This window comes from Callorhinus ursinus, unplaced genomic scaffold (assembly GCF_003265705.2).
Source record: "Callorhinus ursinus isolate GAN/ISIS: 27379988/994484 unplaced genomic scaffold, GSC_fseal_2.0 scaffold10, whole genome shotgun sequence".
In the NCBI taxonomy this organism is placed as follows: Eukaryota; Metazoa; Chordata; class Mammalia; order Carnivora; family Otariidae; genus Callorhinus; species Callorhinus ursinus.
In genome coordinates, this window is record NW_027397072.1 from 20204501 (window position 1) to 20226164 (window position 21664).

The 21664-nt window shown below is 36.6% G+C and overlaps 1 protein-coding gene across 7 annotated transcripts in view; it reads left to right on the top strand.

Moving 5' to 3' along the window:
• Nucleotides 1–21664, top strand: part of NCOA1 (nuclear receptor coactivator 1) — a 243317-nt gene that overhangs the window by 130158 nt on the left and 91495 nt on the right. For 6 of the 7 annotated variants that reach the window (XM_025867841.2, XM_073897063.1, XM_025867835.2 and 3 more), the window contains 2 exons: nt 5595–5750; nt 19932–20037. In XM_025867841.2, the coding sequence (XP_025723626.1) occupies nt 19949–20037 (89 nt within the window). In that variant the 5' untranslated portion in view covers nt 5595–5750; nt 19932–19948. The remainder of the gene's footprint in view (nt 1–5594; nt 5751–19931; nt 20038–21664) is intronic. The other variant, XM_073897064.1, reaches the window with a different exon arrangement.

A 21664-nucleotide genomic window follows, 5' to 3' on the forward strand; every position in this document is an offset into this window, starting at 1 on the left:
TATTTGTTTCAGAGGTACAGATCTGTGATTCAACAGTTTTGCACAATTCACAGCGCTCACCATAGCACATACCCTCCCCAGTGTCTATCACCCAGCCACCCCATCCCTCCCACCCCCCACCACTCCAGCAACCCTCAGTTTGTTTCCTGAGATTAAGAATTCCTCCTATCAGTGAGGTCATATGATACATGTCTTTCTCTGATTGACTTATTTCACTCAGGTAGTGCTTCATTTTTTAAAGAAGAAAAAAATATAAAAAGTTTATATGTTGTTAAGTCTGAGGGTAATCCCATAGATATTTATTCTGTTTCTCTATATATTCTTAATTTCTGGCTCTGTACCTCTGCCTAACTCCAAATAACAAAGGAAGACTATTTAATAGATTTCCTTTTTACTCTGTGTGGTAGGTGCATGACAGGGCTCTTCTATCAGCTGGCTTCCTCATTTGATTCTTAAATTAGATTGAATTTAAGAAATTAAATTAATAATTAAATTAAAGGAATTGGGAGGTGCTGCATTAACCAGAACTTGTGCCAGAATCCAGCATTGGAAGCAGGTAATGAAAACAGAGAGGCCTTATGCAGGAGGAGAAAAATGGAACCAGTAGTTGAAAGCCTTCAGCCATGCTCAGCTATCATGGGGGGTTCTAGTAGGAGTTTGTACTATCCATATCAGATCTCCTACTCTGGATTCCTCTGGATCGGGGGAGGGGTGGTGAGGAAAGACTTAAAATACTGAGCTGTTGAGAGCACAGATAATTACATAGCAATCACTGGCGTATAGAATATTTGAATCATTGTATTATACACTTGGAACTAATATAACACTATTCAACTATACTGGAATTAAATTAAATGAAAAAAATTACTGGAGAGATACATTTTATTTTTTAATTTTTTAAAACATTTGAGAGAGAGAGAGAGAGAGAGACTGCGCAAGAGAGCACGAGCAGTGGGGAGGGGCAGAGGGTGAAGGAGAAGCTGACTCCCTGCAGCCCGACGTGGGGCTGGATCCCTGGACCCTGAGATCATGAGATCATGGGACCTGAGCTAAAGGCAGCCCCTTAACCGACTGAGGCACCCAGGAGCCCCAAGGAGAGATACATTTTAAGAGAGCTCATTGATTTCACAGTAATAATCAAACATCAGATTATTAGAACTGTCCTTTTTCTCAATATTTCTTCATATCCCTCCTGTCTTCTTAGGTTCTCTGTGTCACCTATCTCCTGGTTCCATATTTTTTAATTCTCATTGTGTACATATCTTTTTGAATATGGATTTATTGTGTGCTTTTCATCTTCATGCAGTTTCTAAATGACTGTGCTCAGCCTCCGCCTTATTAGCATTGCTTTCACATTCCCTCATATGGTTGACCATGAATCCATCAGGACCCTGAATCGTTAGCAGGATCCATCTAGCTTCAGTTACTGCTTGGTTTTGAAGAAGTACCCATAAAAACTCCAGTTTTATAGAAGAGAGTGACATTATGTGACAAAGATTATACCTGCACGATTAAGTATGCAGGTGATTTGGAGGGTTGCTCTTTCTTGGAAGCCAAATACTGACAGAACCTAAGTTTATGGATGACTGGATGAGCAATGCCATCATTGCCAGGAGTCAGTTGCTATTTACCAATTCCTACACAGATTTACCTAGGAAAAATTCAAAGATAAAGTGCTTCACAAATGAAAGAATGCACAAAATCGTATCAGGAGGATTGAAATGAATTGTTTCAAAAAAATGTTCGAGGGCGCAGTTTATTACAAATGCAAATAAGCTAGATATATAAAGTGAGAAAACTTCAAATAGAATGTAAATTGGGCTATCTAACTATAAATCCTGTAACAGTTTTAACTGTAAGTCAATATGAAAAACTAGTTCGTTTCTTCGAGTTTTTGAATTGTGGGTTTAAATCAAGAGAAGAAAAATCTTGAAACTATAAAAAGCACTTAGTTTAGAGGGACTGGAAGGGGTAAGCACTTTTGGATCCAGGTAATAAGATCACCCAGTTTTCTAATATTAAACATTTCACTTCAATATGGAATTAAACATTTGGGGAAATCATGAGTTAGAGAAAACAGTTTTTATATAAAAAGAAAAAGCCCAAAACAAGCATTAAAAAAAAACTATTACAAATGTAAAACAAAAGAAAAATAGATTTGTTTTTATTGATAGTATAATGTACCATATACATAAAGTAAACCACTAATTTTATTTTTGAACATATGAATTAATTTGGGGGGAGAATTGAATCTTGGTGAACCCATGAAAATATTCAGTCCCTCTATTTTTGAGGGGGTCTTTTTTAGTTTCAGCAATGTTATAAAAAATTTTTTTTTAATTTTATTTATTTATTTTGAGAGAGAGGGTGCAAGCCAGGGGAGGGGCAGAGGCAGAGGGAGAAGGAGGAAGCAGACTCCCTCTGAGCGGGGAGCCCCACAAAGGGCTTAATCTCAGGACCGAGATCATGATGTAGGCCGAAATCACGAGTTGGACGCCGACTGAGCCCCCCAGGTGCCCCAGCAATGTTATAAAATGTAAGTGTATAGGTCTTGCATATCTTTTGTTAAATTAATTCTAAGTATTCTATGTTTTTTGATGCTGTTACAAATTTGTTTTGCATTTTATTTTCCAATCGTGGTTGTATAGAAACACAGTTGATTTTTGTAGACTCACCTTGTGTCCTACAGTTTTGCCAAATCACCTATTAATTCTAGTAATCATTTTTCAGATTCCTTAGAATTATGTACCAAAAAATGATTTTTAAGTGAATAAAGACAATTTTAATTCTTCCTCTCTGAGTTTCCTTTTCTTTTTCTTATTGCATTGAATAGGACCTCAGTACATCCATTACAATAATAAAGTGGCTATGGGTGGGTGCCTGGCTGGCTCCATCAGTGGAGCGTGCGACTCTTGATCTCAGGGTTGGGGGTTTGGGCCCCACATTGGGTGTAGAGATTACTTAAAAATAAAATTTAAAAAAGTAATGAAGTGGTAGAGTGAACATTCTTGCCTTGTTCCCAATATTAGGAGAACTCCCAGTATTTCACCATTATATAAAATACTAGCTGTAAAGTTTTTCATTCATCCTCTTTATCAGATTGAAGGAGTTACCTTTAATTCTTAGCTTGCTGAGAATTTTATCATTGGTAGGTGCTGAATTTTGTCAGTTTTTCTTTTCTGTATCGAAATGTTTATATGCTTTTTATTCTGTTAATATGGTAAATTACATTAACTGATACTTGAATTTTAAAACAACCTTACATTTCTTGGATAAACCACAATGATCATGGTATATTATCCTTTTTTTTTTTTTAATTTATTTTTCATTATGTTCAGTTAGCCAGCATATAGTACATCGTAAGTTCTTGTTATAGTGTTCAACGATTCATTAGTTGCATATAACACCCAGTGCTCATCCCAACACCTGCCCTCCTTAATACCCATCACCCGGTTACCCCTTCCCCTCCTCCCCTCCCTTCTGTAACCCTCAGTTTGTTCCCGGAGTCCAGAGTCTCTCATTATTGGTCTCCCTCTCTGATTTCTTCCCATTCAGTTTTCCCTCCCTTCCCCCGTCGTCCTCTGCTCTGTTCCTTATGAGTGAAACCATATGATAATTGTCTTTCTCTGCTTGACTTATTTCACGTAGCATAATACACTCCATCCATCCATCCATGTTGTTCCATCCATGTTGATGCAAGTGGTGGGTATTCATCCTTTCTGATGGCTGAGTTAATATTCCATTGTATATATATATATATACACCACATCTTCTTTATCCATTCGCCTGTTGAAGGGCATCTTGGTTCCTTCCATAGTTTGGCTATTGTGGATGTTGCGCTATGAACACTGGGGTGCATGTGCCTCTTCTTTTTACTACATCTGTATCTTTGGGGTAAATACCTAGTAGTGCAATTGCTGGGTCATAGGGTAGCTCTATATTTAACATCTTGAGGAACCTCCATACTGTTTTCCAGGGTGGCTGTACCAGCTTGCATTCCCACCAACAGTGCAAGAGGGTTCCCCCTTTTCCACAACCTCACCAACACTTGTTGTTTCCTGTCTTGTTAATTTTAGCCGTTCTAGCTGGTGTAAGGTGGTATCTCGTTGTGGTTTTGATTTGTATTTCCCTGATGACTAGTGATGTTGTACATTTTTTCATGTATCTGTTAGCCATTTGTATGTCTTCTTTGGAGAAGTGTCTGTTCATGTCTTTTGCCTATTTCTTAACAGGATCATTTGTTTTTGGGTTTTTTTTTTTACGATTTTATTTATTTATTTGACAGAGAGAGAAACAGCGAGAGAGGGAACACAAGCAGGGGGAGTGGGAGTGGGAGAGGGAGAAGCAGGCTTCCCGCTGAGCAGGAGCCCCATGCGGGGCGATCCCAGGATCGTGACCTGAGCCGAAGGCAGACACTTAACGACTGAGCCACCCAGGCGCCCCTGTTTTTTGGGTGTTGAGTTTGATAAGTTCTTTATAGATTTTGGGTATCAGCCCTTTATCCGAAATGTCATTTGCAAATATCTTCTCTTATATATATTATCAATTTATTGTTTTGCATCTGTTTTCATGAGGTTGATTTTCTTTTCTGGTAATATCTTTGTCAAGTTTTGGTATTAGGGATTTGCTTATTTAATAAAACAAGTTGGGGAGTATCTCCCTTCTTTTTTCTAGAAAGTATGTACGGGAAGAGTTCTCTTAAGGGAAAATTATACGTGTGTACATCTCATCAGTATGGTTCCTTTCTTTCAGTAATCAAATCCCCTACATTTGTGCCTCTTAGGCACTTTTCAATGTCTTTGAACAGTCCTTTTTAATATTTTGTCCAGAGTTAATAATTGTTATCTGTGGGCAAGTTAGTCCAATATAAGATAGTCCATCATTACTGGAACCAGAGCTCAACAAATTTTATTTTTAAGTATTGTGAATATAAAGAGTTTGTAAAGTTTTTCAACAAAAAATTTGAAAGTAATATAGTAACTTTAATGCATAGTGAGAAGTATTACAGAAATCAAAGGAAGTATTCAATGTAAACTGAAAATACGAACAATCAGTATTTTAAGTAAAAAGAAGGATAAACATACAAATGCAGCCAGAAAAAATTTTTAAAAGACATATAAATGGCTCTTTCAGAAGATTAAGGGCAGAATGTAATTATGTATTATCTAAGTAGCAGTCTTTTATTTATTTGTTTGTTTGTTTGTTTGTTTGACAGAGAGAGACAGAGCAGGAACACAAGCAGGGGGAGTGGGAGAGGGAGAAGCAGGCTTCCTGCCGAGCAGGGGGGAGCCCGATGTGGGGCTTGATCCCAGCACACTGAGATCATGACCTGAGCTGAAGGCAGATGCTTAACGACCTAGCCACCCAGGTGCCCTACCTAAGTAACAGTTTTAAATAGGAATACGTATCTAATCACCAGAAAGGACTTCAGCTGTAAAATCTTAGTCCATTGTCTATTGGAAGAATTTCTCCATATGGCTTTAAAAGTTGTATTTTTTTTCCTTATGCAGCATTTTTGACCTTTGTCATTTCTTAGAGAATAAAATGGCAGTCTAACCTCCCTTCTGCTTTTACTTTTTTTCCTCTCCTTTTAGTTGTTTGCGTAATTGGCCTTAAATGAGGTGAGAGTGAAGAAACTAGAGCCATCTCTGGAAACCTCGCTACCCCACTCCCCTGGAAGGTACCCTCCGGAGTACTAGATTTGACCATATCTGTTTTGAGGACTCATTATGAACAAAGAAGTCTCCCAGGTGGGAATTAGCTCTGTTTTTAAAGAACTTTGTCTCTATCAAAAGTATGGAGGGAAAATGATTACCTGTTGACTCTTTTTGTTAATGGAAATAATGTGTTTAATTTGAGAGCTTCAAGGTTATTCTAAAACATGTGCTGACATTCCTAAAGGAAAATGTTAGAGAAGTTCTATATTACATTTTATGAACCACTTTATTGCATGTTGAAATGAATATAGGGTTTATATCAATATTTTACAATGAGACCCTCATTGAATTAAAAGTGGCAACCAGAAAAACTATACTGAACCATCCCTAGCTTTGATCTGTATATTTCTAACATGTATGCAGTCATTAAATCTATATTTGGTGCCCTTTTTTTTTTTTACATTTGGGAATTTTTACATAGTTGTTTTCTAAGAGTTTGTGAGTTGCGTACTTGTACTAGTACTTGTGAATCCATGAACATGATAATGATCACGGCCTGTAGTTAGAAAAATAAACGTTCACCAAGCCAGGACAGTAGGTAAAAAGCTGAAGATTAACCAGAAACTGATAAATCAGTAAGTGGAAGACTTCCAGCAGGAAGTTTTTTAAATTAACAGATTATACATTATACAGATAAAACTTTCAAATTTTAAGTGTAGAACTCTTGAGTTATCATGTGCCAAACATATTTGTTAAACAGGTTAAGAAGTAGAACAATATCAGCATTTCAGAAACTCCCCTCCTCCCTGCCCCAGCCGCACACAACCCAGTCACTTTAAAGGAGAAGGTTGTCACCATCGAGAGTGATAGCTGTCAACGTGGAAGGGTGGGGTTCAGCAATCGTAGAAGCTAAAGGCAGTTAAATTTAGTTGGTTGACAGGCAACACCTGTGTTTGGAATAAACTGAATTTGGGAGATGGAAGCGAGACTGTTTGTTGGCAGAGAGCTTTAAAGCAGGGGGGACTGGAGGTACAAAATGACTTGAGAAGATAATTCATTTGATCCTGCTACTTCTCATTTCAAAAATGTCATTGGTTTCTAGAACCCACTCCAGATTTCTGGCTTTATGAACTGGTGATACATTGTATTTATTAACTTATATTTTCTGTTATTTGAAATCAGACTAATTCTCAATAGAGAGAGAGAAGTGAGTTAATAAACTCTTTTGAATATTAAAAAGCCATTTTGCAGAGTAGGATGTATTATAATTCAGAGAAATTTTAATCACATAGGAGAGCCCTCTCTCTAAGAGTTTTCAGGAAGAGAATGTTAGTACCATGACTTTATGAAAGAGAAAGAGAGAGAAAACAGAATGATCTAATGATTGATCTCTGGTGTGGGTGTCTTTTTCTGTAGCTCATTGTTCATTGAGTGACTCTGAGAAAATCCTTTTTCTTCATATCACAATGAAAACTTTTATCTTTTCTATTTCCCCTTAACATTTATCAAAAACAATTTTAAACCTGTTATATAGTTGCAAGGTTGGTATGCCCATTGCCCACTTTCACCAATTGTAAACATTTTGTTATCATTTACTTTCTCTCTCTGTGTACTTTACTCCTATTTTTGCTCCTCCTCTCCCACCACCACCACCACTATGATGACAGTGAATCATTTGAGAATAAGTTGTAGACATTTATGATCTTCCACTCCTAAATATTCAATATGTTTCTCCTACTTAACCATAATATAATAATGAAATTCAGGAAACATTTTCATTATTGTTATTATTTAGTTTATAGTTCGTATTAGAATTTTATCAGTCGTCTGATCCAGAATCACACATTGTGCAGTTTTTACAGCTATTTGGTTTCTTAACCTGGAATTCTTTATCAGCTTTTCTTTGTCTTCCATAAAACTGGCATTTTGGAAGAGTACAGGCCAGCTGTTTTGTACAGGAGCACTCATTTGGAGCTTGAGATGTCTTTCCATCTGTGTTCCTTTCTAAAGAGACTATGATGTGGGACTTTGGAGATTCATGGATTTGTTAACTGAGAACCTTGTCTGGTAGAACAAGGCCTATAAAGATTTTTTTCAGGAGAAAGTCTGTTAAAACATGGTAGGAGCCCCAAATTCCAAAAGGTAGAATCCTAAAGATGATTTGGGTGTTATTGAAAAGAATTTTATATGTATATGTATACATATAATCTTAAAATCCAACAAGATTTACTGGTTTTTGGACAAAAAATAGGGTTTGTAATGGCAAAATTTTTTATCTTAAGGAAATAGCACATTTACATTTTATTCTTATTATTTTTTTAAAAAGATTTTATTTATTTATTTGACAGAGAGAGAGAGAGACAGAGAGGGAACACAAGCAGGGGGAGTGGGAAGGGAGAAGCAGGCTTCCCGCTGAGCAAGAAGCCCCATGCGGGGCTCCATCCCAGGACCCTGGGACCATGACCTGAGCGAAGGCAGACGCTTAACGACTGAGCCACCCAGGCGTCCTGCACATTTACATTTTAAAGTGAATTACATCTTACAGGAAACAATTGTTTTATATTATAATGCCAAGAGAAGTCAGAATTAGATACTTAATCAATTTTATTTATTTATGTGTAATGTTTGGACTAAGAATGAGAAGACTCTCTGTTCGTGTGTTTGAAATTCTTGTAAATACCACCACGGTTTCTAGAAGTGGCATAATTTAATGTCAGCTTTTCTGGGAAAACTAAGGAAGAAGGATTTTAGTTTAGAAGCAAAAGCAAAAGTTGGGAATCTATTGTTGGCTTTTCTACTTATCAGTTATATGACTGTAATTTAGTTATATAAGTTAAAGCATAGCCAGAATCTGGAACGAACTACCCAAAAATGATTTTTACCTCTGCCGCTTGATGAAGTTGAGCAGATTAAATAATGTTTCTATGCCTCGGTTTCCTCATTTCTAAAATGGATTATAGTATTACTTGTCTCATATTTTATGAGTGAATGAATCAGTAAGGTTTATGAGTAAATAAGTTAGATGCTTAGAACAATGATTGGCATATAATAAATCCTGTGTTAAGTGTTGATCATCATCATCATTTTCATCATCGTCATCATCATCATTATTGTCAGACAGTACTTTCTTTATCAGTAAGATAAAACTGTTGGAACTCAGCGATTCTGTAAGTAGAAATAATAATAATACATACTTCATAGAGCAGTCGTGAGGAATAAATGAGCTAATACAGAGAATATGCATAAACAATATATATATTATTAAATTGTTATATCCTTTAAATGCATATTAATAGGCCTCTTTTTTTGTGAACCTTTTTTATTGTTCCTCTCAAATTCTTTGTTGTTGACTTCATACTGTGCAAGTGAAAACAGGCAAGATAGGCATTTTGTGTAGTCTTAAGTGGCCTATAGTCAAAAAGTTTGAGAAGCAGTGCACTAGATGACAATTGCTAGGGTTCCTCTGATTCTGAAAGTTTACATTATTTTCCATTGATTATGGAATATAACCATTATTTTCATAGTTACTCTGTTGAGAATGCTGGAAAGTGAAATTTGATTTTCACTTGTTTAGAGTTATCCTTTTGTTGAGCATTGCACTGGAAGGAATATAGCTAGTTCAATTAGTATGATCATTGAGGAAATGTTAATGCTGTTTGACCAATTATTCACCTGAAATGCTTGGGGATTTTTTTTTTCATTTCCCAGTGGGTCTTAATAAGGTTTTTGCCAAAAAAAGAAAAAAAAAATGAATCAAGTGAGATGACTTAAGTTTTAAGCTAGGCTTTAAAAAGTACATATTCTTCTATAAATTTGGGCAGTGAAGATTGTATGTACATTTATATTGTGATTTTATTCATGTCCCTTCTGCTGCAGTTGGGGGGATGACCCTGAAATTAACTGGAGGTTTACCTGACTTAATCATTTTCTAATGCCCTCGAAATATAATTCCATTGTTTTGGCAAATAATTGACATGCAGCTCTATTACTTTGGTACTTCTGTTACCTTATAACTTTAAGGATCAAATTTTACTATATTTATTTTTCTTTTACTGGTTTATATATGTACATTTAACCATACTGTATTCTGAAATGAGTTTCTGATATATTTGAGGAAAATTGAACAACTTCTGATCAGGGACTTAGCCCTTTATTTTAGACATTGGAATATTTTTTTAAAGATTTATTTATTTTAGAGAGAGAGAGAGAGAGAGCACACGCACATGCATGTGAGCAGGGGGCGGGGCAAAGGAAGAGGGGGAGAGAGAAACTCAAGCGGACTCCATGCCAAGCACAATCTCATCATCCTGAGATCATGACCTGAGCCAAAACCAAGAGTCAAGTGTTTAACTGACTGAGCCACCCAGGCGCCCCTAGATATTGGAATAGTTTTATGTGGTAAATGTGATTTTGATTTGAATAATCATCTGTGAATTATCTTTGTCTAATGTTGATCTTCATTCTCTTCTGGCCGCAGCTTCTAGCTGATTTTCTGCTCATTTGTATTTGAATCTGAGAGAGGGAAGAGAGAGACAGTGAAATTTTTATCACTTAGTTTTGTCTCTCTGATCACCATTTTCATTTTTTAAGGCTGTTACTTTGCTAACCTATTTTTTTAATAAACTTTTCTCCTGTGCATGTACAAGTAAATAACACTTATTTTGTTGTTTACTCAGTTAAAGAGAGCTGGGGTCAGGAAGACTGATTTTAATCTCTTTTATTTTATTTATTTTAAGAAATACCAATATATTTTCCACAAGTTAGAATGATATAGAACTAATTTTTGGAAGACTTGTACAGTGTATCTGCAGTTACCCAATGTTGTACAATAACTGGAATCATCCAATTTCATGGATTTGCAAGGAAATGTTGAGGGTTGTTTCTGCCCAGTTGTATTAATAAGTTAGCTGCCACAAATATGTATTTCATATGCTGACTATCTTTCCTCAGGTACAAATTCATACAACAGGAGTATTTTAGCAAGGTGAATGCATATATGTTTATTTTTTTAATCTTAAAAATTAAATTTTAAATAAAGTCAATGTGAGGAATTTAAAATATTGGGTTTTAAATTTTGATTTTTTTCTTTTTCCTATATTTTTGTTAATAGAAAACAAAAAATAAACTTTAAAATTTTTTTTTTATAAAGATTTTTATTTATTGAGAGAGAGAGAGAATGATAGAGAGAGAGCATGAGAGGGAAGAAGGTCAGAGGGAGAGGCAGACTCCCTGCTGAGCAGGGAGCCCGATGCGGGACTCGATCCTGGGACTCCAGGATCATGACCTGAGCCGAAGGCAGTCGCTTAACCGACTGAGCCACCCAGGCACCCCAAAAAATAAACTTTTATAGCTTTTCCAAACTTACTCTCCATTTAGAAAAAATAATGCAAAGAAAGCATTCTCTTAATCTATAGGATAAACTTTTAATGGTAAACAAATTGATTAAATGCAGTTTTTCAAACATTACATACTTTTAGAATTTAAGTTACCAAGTCCTTGATAATGTCTTTATTTTTTAATTTTATTTTATTATATATGTTAATCACCATACATTACATCATTAGTTTTTGATGTAGTGTTCCATGATTCATTGTTTGTGTATAACACCCAGTGCTCCATTCAGTATGTGCCCTCTTTAATACTCATCACCAGGCTAACCCATCCCCCCACCCCCTCCCCTCTAAAACCCTCAGTTTGTTTCTCAGAGTCCATAGTCTCTCATGGTTCATCTCCCCTTCCGATTTCCCCGCCTTCATTTTTCCCTTCCTACTATCTTCTTTTTTTTTTTTTCAAACATATAATGTATTATTTGTTTCAGAGGTACAGGTCTGTGATTCATCAGTCTTACACAATTCACAGCGCTCACCATAGCACATACCCTCCCCAGTGTCCATCACCCAACCACCCCTTCCCTTCCACCCCCCACCACTCCAGCAACCCTCAGTTTGTTTCCTGAGATTAAGAATTCCTCATATCAGTGAGATCATATGATACATGTCCTTCTCTGATTGACTTATTTCGCCTAACATAATACCCTCTAGTTCCATCCACGTTGTTGCAAATGGCAAGATTTCTTTTTTTGATGGCTGCATAATATTCCATTGTATATATCTATATCACATCTTCTTTATCTATTCATCTGCTGATGGACATTTCGGCTCTTTCCATAGTTTGGCTATCAAGACAGTATGGTACTGGCACAAAAACAGACACATAGATCAGTGAAACAGTAATAGAGAGGCCAGAAATGGACCCTCAACTCTATGGTCAACTAATCTTCAACAAAGCAGGAAAGAATGTCCAATGGAAAAAAAAACAGTCTCTTCAACAAATGGTGTTGGGAGAACTGGACAGCCACATGCAGAAGAATGAAACTGGACCATTTCCTTATACCACACACAAAAATAGACTCAAAATGGATGAAAGACCTAACTGTGAGACAGGAGTCATCAAAATCCTAGAGGAGAACACAGGCAGCAACCTCTTCGACCTCACCTGCAGCAACTTCTTCCTAGAAACATCGGCAAAGGCAAGGGAAGCAAGGGCAAAGATGAACTATTGGGACTTCATCAAGATAAAAAGCTTTCGCACAGCAAAGGAAACAGTGAACACAACCAAAAGAAAACCGACAATGTCTTTATTATTAACGTAGTAAATATAAATAAGATTTTGCATGGGATTTTTTTTTAAGAAAAATCTGATGTTTTATAGAATCAATGAAATGAGAAAAAATGTTGTCTTTATTTTTAAGAATTTATTGTTTTGATCCATTTCTTTGCCTTTGTTTTTTATTCCTGGCTGTAAGAGTTCAGATACTGGCACGCCATTTATGGCAGAGACTTATGGCAGGGGTTCCTTTCTGGGCCAGGGAGATAGCCAGCATCTGAGTTCTGGTCTCTGGCTTTGTGGATTCAGAGAGACTTTTTGTTTCCAGACATTTAGGGAATCTTTGTTTAGGCATTGGCTTCAAAATACCTGGTTTTTAACAAAAAATTAGGAGGCATTCAAAGAAACAAGAAAGTAAGGCGTATACACAGGAAAAATAACAATCAATAGAAACTCTTTAAGGAAGTCCAGGCATTGCACTTACTCCACTAGAAAAAGTAGATAAATTGGATTTCATCAAATTAAAGACTTCGTTCATAAAACAAAATGTTCACAAATCATATATCTGTTAGAGGCTTAGTACCCTAATATAAAGAACTCTCATGACCCAAAAATAAAAAGACAAATAACCCAATTTAAAAATGGGCAAAGGACCTGAATAGACATTCTCCAAAGAAGATATACAAATGGCCAATAAGCACATGAAAAAGCACATTAGGGAAATAAATGCAAATCAAAACTGTAATGAGATACCATTTCACACCTCCTACGATGGCCAGAATTAATATAAGATTACAAAACAGAAGATAACAAATTTGGTGAGGTTGTGGAGACATTGGAACAATTGTACATTGCTAGTAAAAATTTAAGGTGAGATAGCCACTGTGGAAGACAGTTTGGCAGTTCCTCAAAAAGCTAAAGAGAATTACAGTATGACTTAGCAGTTCCACTCTAAGAATACCAAGAGAATTGAAGACATGCTCACATTTATGCATATAAATGTTCACAGAATCAGTTATTGATTAAAAGGCCCTGAAATGGAAAAACCTAATGTCCATCAACTGATGGATAAACAAAATGTAGAATATCCAAACAATGGAAAATTATTCAGCCATAAAAAGGATGGTGAAAATCCCAAAGTCCCCATACTTTCTTATCACATGGGAAAGATTTCAGTTGACAAGGCAACAAAAAGACAAGAAAATTGAAAACTTCTTTCAGAGAACCCTAGGTGTCTGAGGACGCTAGTCTGAGAAATATTTCCATATGGCAGTTGCCCAGTGCAGGAGTTCTTTGTTTATCATGATTTTCCTGTGTGATTCTTCTCATACAGCTGTCAACTAGGAGAGGTTTAGCTCGCAGAATGCCCTTCTCATCATGTCTGTGCTGTTTTGTGCTAATTGCCCGCTAAGCATTTTAAAGTGTATTATTAGAGTTGTTTACTAATATATTGTTACTTATTTTTCAAATTATATGGTTCTCAGCTAAGTCTGGGGGATGAGTGACAAAATGTCTTATGTTCTAGAAATTTATAATTCAATTGAAATACAAAACATTGACCTATTTCTTCAGCCCCACCTGTTTGGTTTTGTCTGGTCTATTTGAGATGGATGTGGTTTCTAATTCCTAAAACTGTTCTCTACAGATTGCATGAGGTTGTTTGGGTATAACTTAGCAACTCTTCAAATCAACAGAGTACTTTTACGTAGAAACCTTACCTCTTTTTAAAAAGGTGGTAGGCAGGTTGGTTTCCTTTCTGAAACCAACATATCTTTTCTTAATGAACCTTATTTAAGTACCCTTACTGCCAAATGTAAAGCATTCCACAAATAGAACAGCTGTAATAGTTTTCACTCATCAGAGGTTTTGCATCCCACTATCTGTGTATTGTGTTTTGTAAATAGAAAGCAGTTAATACCAGAATCATATCATCAGCACATTGTTGGTGACTCTCTCATAGCTTCTTATTGTTGGCTCTTATTTTGGTAGGCCAGCCTGTCTGGCTGCTGTTGAATTATTGTCTAATGTCTCCTCAGCCCCAGAATCTCAGATAAATTTAGAAGATGCCAGTCCAGCCAGTAGTCTGAGGGGAGCACAGTATTGGGAATCTTGTTTTAAATCTAGGTTTATTTTTGTTCAAAATTATTTGTTGTATCAAAATTGTATTATTTATGTTTACAGTTGTAGGACTGTAACATGACTTCATGTCTCTACAGTACTATGAAATATTGTGTGAGGTTTCCCCAAAATAGTAGATTTTTACCTTTTCAAAATCAGAAGAGATATTCTCCAATTTCTAGATCAAGAAGACAGGTTTTTTGGTCCCCCTGCCCCCCCGCATTGAACACAGGGTAACAAGGATTTCAAGTAAGCTCAATTTCTCAATTATAGGAAAGAATTCCAAAGCTTTATGAAAGATTCCAGAAAATATTTAACCATAAAATATTTTAAATATCCTTTAAACTTTTAAATCTTGTATTAGCTAAGGGCTTTATCACTTCTAACTCATCACCTATTTTAGCTTTTATATCTTTTAGGCATTATGTTAGATACTGGATATACAGTGAAAAGATCTAGTAACTGTCTTTGAGTTCATAATATAGAAGGGGAGACAAGCAGGAGAGTTATAATTTATAGCGTAGTATAAGAAGAAGTATATGGCCCTTTCAATTTTGGCAGCCAGTAGAATTCCAGATGGGTAAATTCTCAGATGGGTATAACCTAATGTCTTTGGAAACAGAAAAGATGGGAAGATAAGGAAGTTAAGAAGTAGTCCCTGAGCAGGAAGTAGGGAGTTAGCTATTTGCTTTCCTTTGGTTTAGCAAACTCTAGAGTCTTCTCTTTCATTTTCTTCCCCCTCTTCGTTTTCTGCTCTCTTTTATTTCTACTTCTGTTGAAAAGTTTAAAGTTAATGCTCCTTCATTATTATAAAATTTGTTGCGTTAATACGTTTAAAAATACTACATTTTATTTCTATGTGAATAGAAATCTCTATAAATATAAATGAAGAGGCTTCTTCTCTGATATTTGGTTAACCTCATTTATGCTTCTGTGAATTTCCATAAGGAAAAGAAAGTAGCAGTTGTGTTAATTAGATGATTATTCTTATTTGGGTTTGGGTTCCAGAATAGATGCTAACAAGCATGCCAGGTCTTTTGACATCTTTTTTGTTGTGGTGGTTGTTATTACAAGTCTGGCATATTTGCCTTTACACTGAGGTTGTCCACCTTAAATTGTAATTATTTTCCTTATCATAGGCCCTTCATCTCCTCCCCACCACAAGAGATTTAACAGGTATTTTTTATGATGACATTAATCGACAATGCAGCTCATCATTAATAGAAGTCTGGAACTTAGAGAATATAAAAACATATCTTATTACATGTTGAGTTTGAGGTGACAGTGAGATATCCAAATGAAAAAGGCCATTTAGCAGTTGGAAACTTAAATACCAAATTACTTGGATGAGAAAGATTGTACTTACCCTTCATAGCAGAAGTCTTAGAATGAAAATCAGATCTTGTCATTCCTCTGTTCTTTATCCTCCACTGATTGCCTAATTCAATCAGAATAAAGCTAAAGTCTTTCAAACGGTTTTGGTGGCCTTACACAGTGTAGCCTCTTGTGATCTTTCTGAGCTCATCTACTTCCTCATTCCCGGGCTCTGGCTACACTGACCTCCTTCCTGTTTCTGGAAAAGCGTAGCTGTGCTGCTCTGGCCTTCAAGGCCTTACAGCCCTTCCCTTTGCCCTAGCGGGAGCACTCCTCCTCCAGACACCTTTCCCTCCCCCTCCCCTCCTTCAGGTCTTTGCTCATATCTCACCTTCTCAATGAAGCTTTTCTTAACTATGCTACTTAAAATCGCTGTCCCTTCCCTTCCACACACGTCTCTATCCTCACCTGCTTTGTCTGTGTAACACTTATCACTTCTAATATACTCTATAATCTACTTTTTAAATTTTATTAATTTTATTTATTGTCTCTCTCTCACAATAGAATGTACCTCTATGAGGACAGTGATTTTGATAAATTTTATTCACGGCTGTATCCCCAGCACCTCAAACAGAGGCTGGCATATACTAGGAGCTCAATAAATATTTGTTGCTAAGTTAGGGCTACCCACATTGAGAACAATTTGAAGTTTTCAAACTAATGCTTACCTTTGCTGGGAACATGAAATATAAACAAGGGTTTTATTTTTAAAGTCTTCCTTAGGGTCAAAACTAAACTACATGTGTATATATCTGTTTACATGTGTGTGTGTGTGTGTGTGTGTGTGTGTGTGTGTCTGTATGTGTGTGTGTATATATATATATATATGTCATATATAATATATATAACATCTATAATCTGCAGGTGCCTGGTGGCTCAGTCGGTTAAGCATCTGCCTTCAGCTCAGGTTGTGATCCCAGGGTCCTGGGATTGAGCCCCACATTGGGCTCTCGGCTCAGTGGGGAGTCTTCTCCTTCTGCCCCTCCTGTTGCTCAGGCTTGTGTGCTGCCTCTCTCTCTCTCTCTCTCTCTGAAATAAGTAGATAAAATCTTTTTTAAAAAATCTATAATCTAGGGATGTCTGGGTGGCTCAGTCAGTTAAGTGTCTGCCTTTGGCTCAGGTCATGATTCCAGGGTCCTGGGATTGAGTCGCGCATCAGGCTTCTTGCCCAGCAGGGAGCCTGCTTCTCCCCTTGCTTGTGCTCGCTCTGTCTCTCTCGCTCTAACAAATAAAATCTTTAAAAAAACTTATAAAAAATCTATAATCTATAAATACTTGATTGAACAGATGTTTAGTCACTTATTCACCAAGTTCTATAATAGGCACACAGTAGGTGAGAGCTGATGGAAACTTTACATATTATGTCAAGGAGGTTAAATGTCCTGTGGGCAGTGAGGATCTAGTGAAGGGTTTTAAGCAAAGATTGAGATGATCAGACATATTTTTGATAGCCTCCTCTGGTGGCTCAGGGAGACCATCTGGAAAGTTATTTTAATAGTCCATCAGGAGGTGATGAGAGGAGGATATAAGGAAGGGATGGATTTTGGACATATTTAGGAAATAAAAATTGACAAATCTTGGTGTCTGCTTGCATGTGGGGTACGAGAGAAGAGGCTAGAATGACTCCAGCATACCGACTGAGAGAAGAAATACATGAGGTGATGTTAAGTTCATTCTGGAAAGTTGAATTTGAGGTGCCTGTGTGACATCTGGATAGAGATATCTGATGGAGAATTGGATTCGGGGTCTGAGACCCAGGAGGTCTGAGCTAGAGATGGAGTTTCGGGGATAGTCCGTATAGAGATGTGTTTTGAAGTCATGTTGAGTGAGTGGTATCACCCAAGGATAATGTATATAGTTGGAGGGAAAAAGAAGCCTAGGATGTTAGGGCCATGAGGACTTCTGACTCCGAAGAATTGGACAAAAAGTACTCAGAATAAGGTAAGAAGAAAACCACACTAATCGTAATCCCTCAGGTCATGACTTAAACATCACCTCTTCAGAGAAGGCTCAGGTGATCTCCCAATTAAAATTAGGTCTCCTCTATGGCTTTTCTATGAGCCCTATTCTTTTCCTTTGTAACTTTTTTCACAGGTTAAAATTACATGTTATTTTTGTGTCTTACCTGTTTATGTCTCTCACTCCATGAGGGCAGAAACCTCTTTTTTTGCTGTCCATTATTTGCTCAGCTTTTAGCACGGTGCCTGATGCATGATAAATTTATTTAAGTATGAAGGAGGTGTGGGATCACAGAAGCCAATGGATGACAATGTTTCAGAAGGTAATTATTTCAAATGCTGCTCCAGGGAGTCCAGTAAAATAATAATAATAATAGCAGATATTGAGCACTAATAAATGAAGGAATGAAAAGCATCCATTGTATTTATCAGTGAGGAGGTTTGGGATGAGTTATCCACCAAGTGAACACTGCCCCTCGTGGAGCTCTCTGTCTGCAGAGGGGTAATGACAATATCTAGCTTCTCCAGGAACTTCATTGTGCTCTTTACATGCACTATTCAATCCTCACAACAAACCTGAAGGTAGGTGAAGGTGATTATTATCCCTGTGTTACAGATGAGGAATTAGGTTTAAGGAGATTACATACATTGCCCAAGAATAAGCAGGTAGTGATTAAGCCAGGGCTTAAATTTAAGGCCTTTCTGACCCCAGAGCCCATGCTTTTAACCACCATGCTCCAGTAGGGGGATCCAGTTGATTCTTCATCAGGGAACTGATACCTTGAAAATGACATCTGAGCAGGAATGGTTTAGGTGCTGTTTATAGGACAGATTAGAAGTGAGAGTGACTGGAATTGAGAAACCAGATACACAGATCTTGCATTAATCCAGAATGAGGCATTTGGTTCCAACTGGAATCATAACTATATATGAGAATAAAGAAGGAAGGGACAATCTAAGATCTCTTATTAAGGAAGAATTGACAGGACATAGATACCAATTGAAATGAGTAAAAGAGAAAATTAAAAAGTAATTATAAGACTACAATCCTAGGCATTGGAGAGTTTTATGAACTGCACTTCTAATATGGGAGAAATTCAAAATGGTTGCATGAAATCATAAATTTGTGATTAGAATTTTAGGTACTATTTATACACTGAAAAGGGGAAATGACAGTCTTTGGTGTTCAGAAAGGGCTAGAGGAAAAGGATTTTCTCAGACGTAGTCATTAGAACCATGTGATGACGATTCTTACGGATCTCAGCATTCTTTATAAGAAACTTTATAAGCACAGCTGCCATTGCTGTGGTTTAGTAATTTTATAATTTAAGGAAAAGTTAAAGGTTTTTTCCATTTAACAGGAATTTTCTTGCCTTTTATAAGGGTAGATGGAGTGAAAGGGAATGGAGGAGGTGTGTTGTTTGGCACTAATAAAATACAAAAGGTGGTGATAAATCCAAGGCCAGGAATAGGATTCTGAGTGCCATTAGGGATTCCACGGAGCCTAGTGGGTGATAGGGACAGGTCAGAAGGGATCTGTAAGTGCAGTCACTAACTGGCACAGCATGTGAGAGAGAGACCTGGCTGGCATGCTCAGGGAAATGACTTTGTGTTCTCTGGCATCTATACCAAGATCCTAACATAGACTAAACATTTGATCTTTGTCGCCTGACTACATAGACACAAGGTTAGGAGTATAGAATTCAAAGTTGGTAAGTACCAAATCTAGTTCATCGCTTTAACTTTAATTGTATATGTATTATTTATTTTCTTAGCAATATAAAATCCCAGACCTTGTGAGTAAAAGTTGTTTAAAGTTCTTTTCAAAGTATAATCTGAACTAAACATAAAAAATAATTTCCCTGACTCCCAATTATACATTGTTTTTACATTTACATCTGAACGTGAATTTTTCTCTGAAAAAATTTCAGTATCTACTTCATTATTCTAACAATATTTTCATCCTGATTAACCTTTATGATTTCATAAGGGCTTATTACTTTTGTTTTACAGATACAGAAAAGAAAGTGTAGAAACAATAACTAGCTGATGATTCTGTGCTTTTATATAGATGTGGTTGCTTTTATGATGGCTGTAATTAGCTATTCATTAAGAGACTACAATGTTTAGATATCTTCTAACATAAGGGAGCTTCCTCCTCCCCTATGGTTAGAAAGTTCACCAGGGTAGATTTCTTATTGTTGTCCTTCCTTTTTAGGTGTGAAATTTTTCAACATGAGTGGCCTCGGGGACAGTTCATCCGACCCTGCTAACCCAGACTCACATAAGAGGAAAGGATCGCCATGTGACACACTGGCATCAAGGTAGGGACACTCTTTTCTTAGTCTATATCAGGGAGAGCTTCTGTATCGTTTTCATTGACACTTTAGAACCCTTGTTTCATCTATTCCAAGTTTACTGATCATCTTTGAGTCCCTTAGACTCACCATGTTCTCTTGCTTCCCCAGGGCCTTTGCACATGCTGCTCCCTTAATCCAGCTCGCTCCCTCTAGATTTCCTGTAGTTAACACCTATATGTTCTCCAGATGCCAGCTTAGACATTACCACCTTAAAAGAAGCCTTCTCTTACTTCCATAACTATTATTTTAAATCTCCCTCATTCATGTATCTGTCTCACATGTATGTTTATAGCTCTGCTCCATAATTTTCAGATTTTTACTAGTTCATGTGATTATTTCACAAATCCCTGGCTTCTCCACTACACACCTAGGCTGCCATTTGGTAAGGACCTTGTCTATTCTTACCCTTTTATTCCTGGTTTGTAGCATAGTATTTGGGTTATATATAGTAAGGACACAGTAAAAATTTGTCAAGTGAATAAATAAATCCATTGTACATCTTTAATTGCTGTCTTAGAACATTACGGTCTTAGAAGAACAAATAAATATATTGTTATATTAGGATTTTAAAGAATGCATATTGTGAAATTAAATATTTGTATATTATAAGGAATATGATCACCTTAAATAGGCTAAAAGAGAATTATTGCTAAGGAGACTCTAACAAATACCAGATAGAGAAGGGACCTTAATCACACAAAAGAGCAGCTTCCCATCTGAGAGGAGAAGAGTGGGGATCCATTCACCTTCTAGGGTCTAGAGTAAGCTTTCTCAGCCTTTCACACTATTGGCATTGTCCCCCAGATAATTCTTTGTTGTGGAGCGCCATCCTGTATATTGTAAGATGTTTAGCAATATCCCTGGCTTTCACACACTAGAGGCCAGTAGCATCTTTATATCAGTTACGATAACCAAATGTCATAGCAGTTATATGATTACCAAAAATGTCTTCAAAACATTATCAAATGTTTGTCAGTATTTCCTGAGGATGGGGAAAAGCAGTATGGCTCCAGTTGATAATCAGTGATCTAGGGAGTGAAGTGGCAGAAGACTCTTTTGTCACTGGATTACATGCTTCTTTCTCATGGGGGCCAGGGGGGAGGAAAGGATTTTAAGAGGAGAGTGAGTGCCAGGGCTCCAGGGTGGAGGGTGAAAAGTGAATCAGTTCAGAGAACTAGCATAGAGAGATCATAACCTAAGTACTCATAACCACAGGTGAGTGTCCAGGTGCTCAGAGGAATGTTGATATCAAGATACAATCTAGCTTCGTGTTGTCAGAGTTAATGTTCTTATATGTATATAAATTCAGTCTTTTTCAGAAGAAAACTTACAAATAAATAATTAAAACTATGTTTTTTAGATTTAATTTTTATTTGGGGGAATTTTTTAAATCTATGAAAATATAGAGACTAAGAATCTATGTATACCCATCACATATAATTATTCATATTTTACAGTGTTATTAGCATTGTGTTAATATTTTATCATATTTGCATAGTCTTGTTTGAATAAAGGTAGTAGAATGATTAATGATTAAATTGATCTGTCTGCAACTAATTTCTCCATTTTTAATAATTATATATATAAGGAT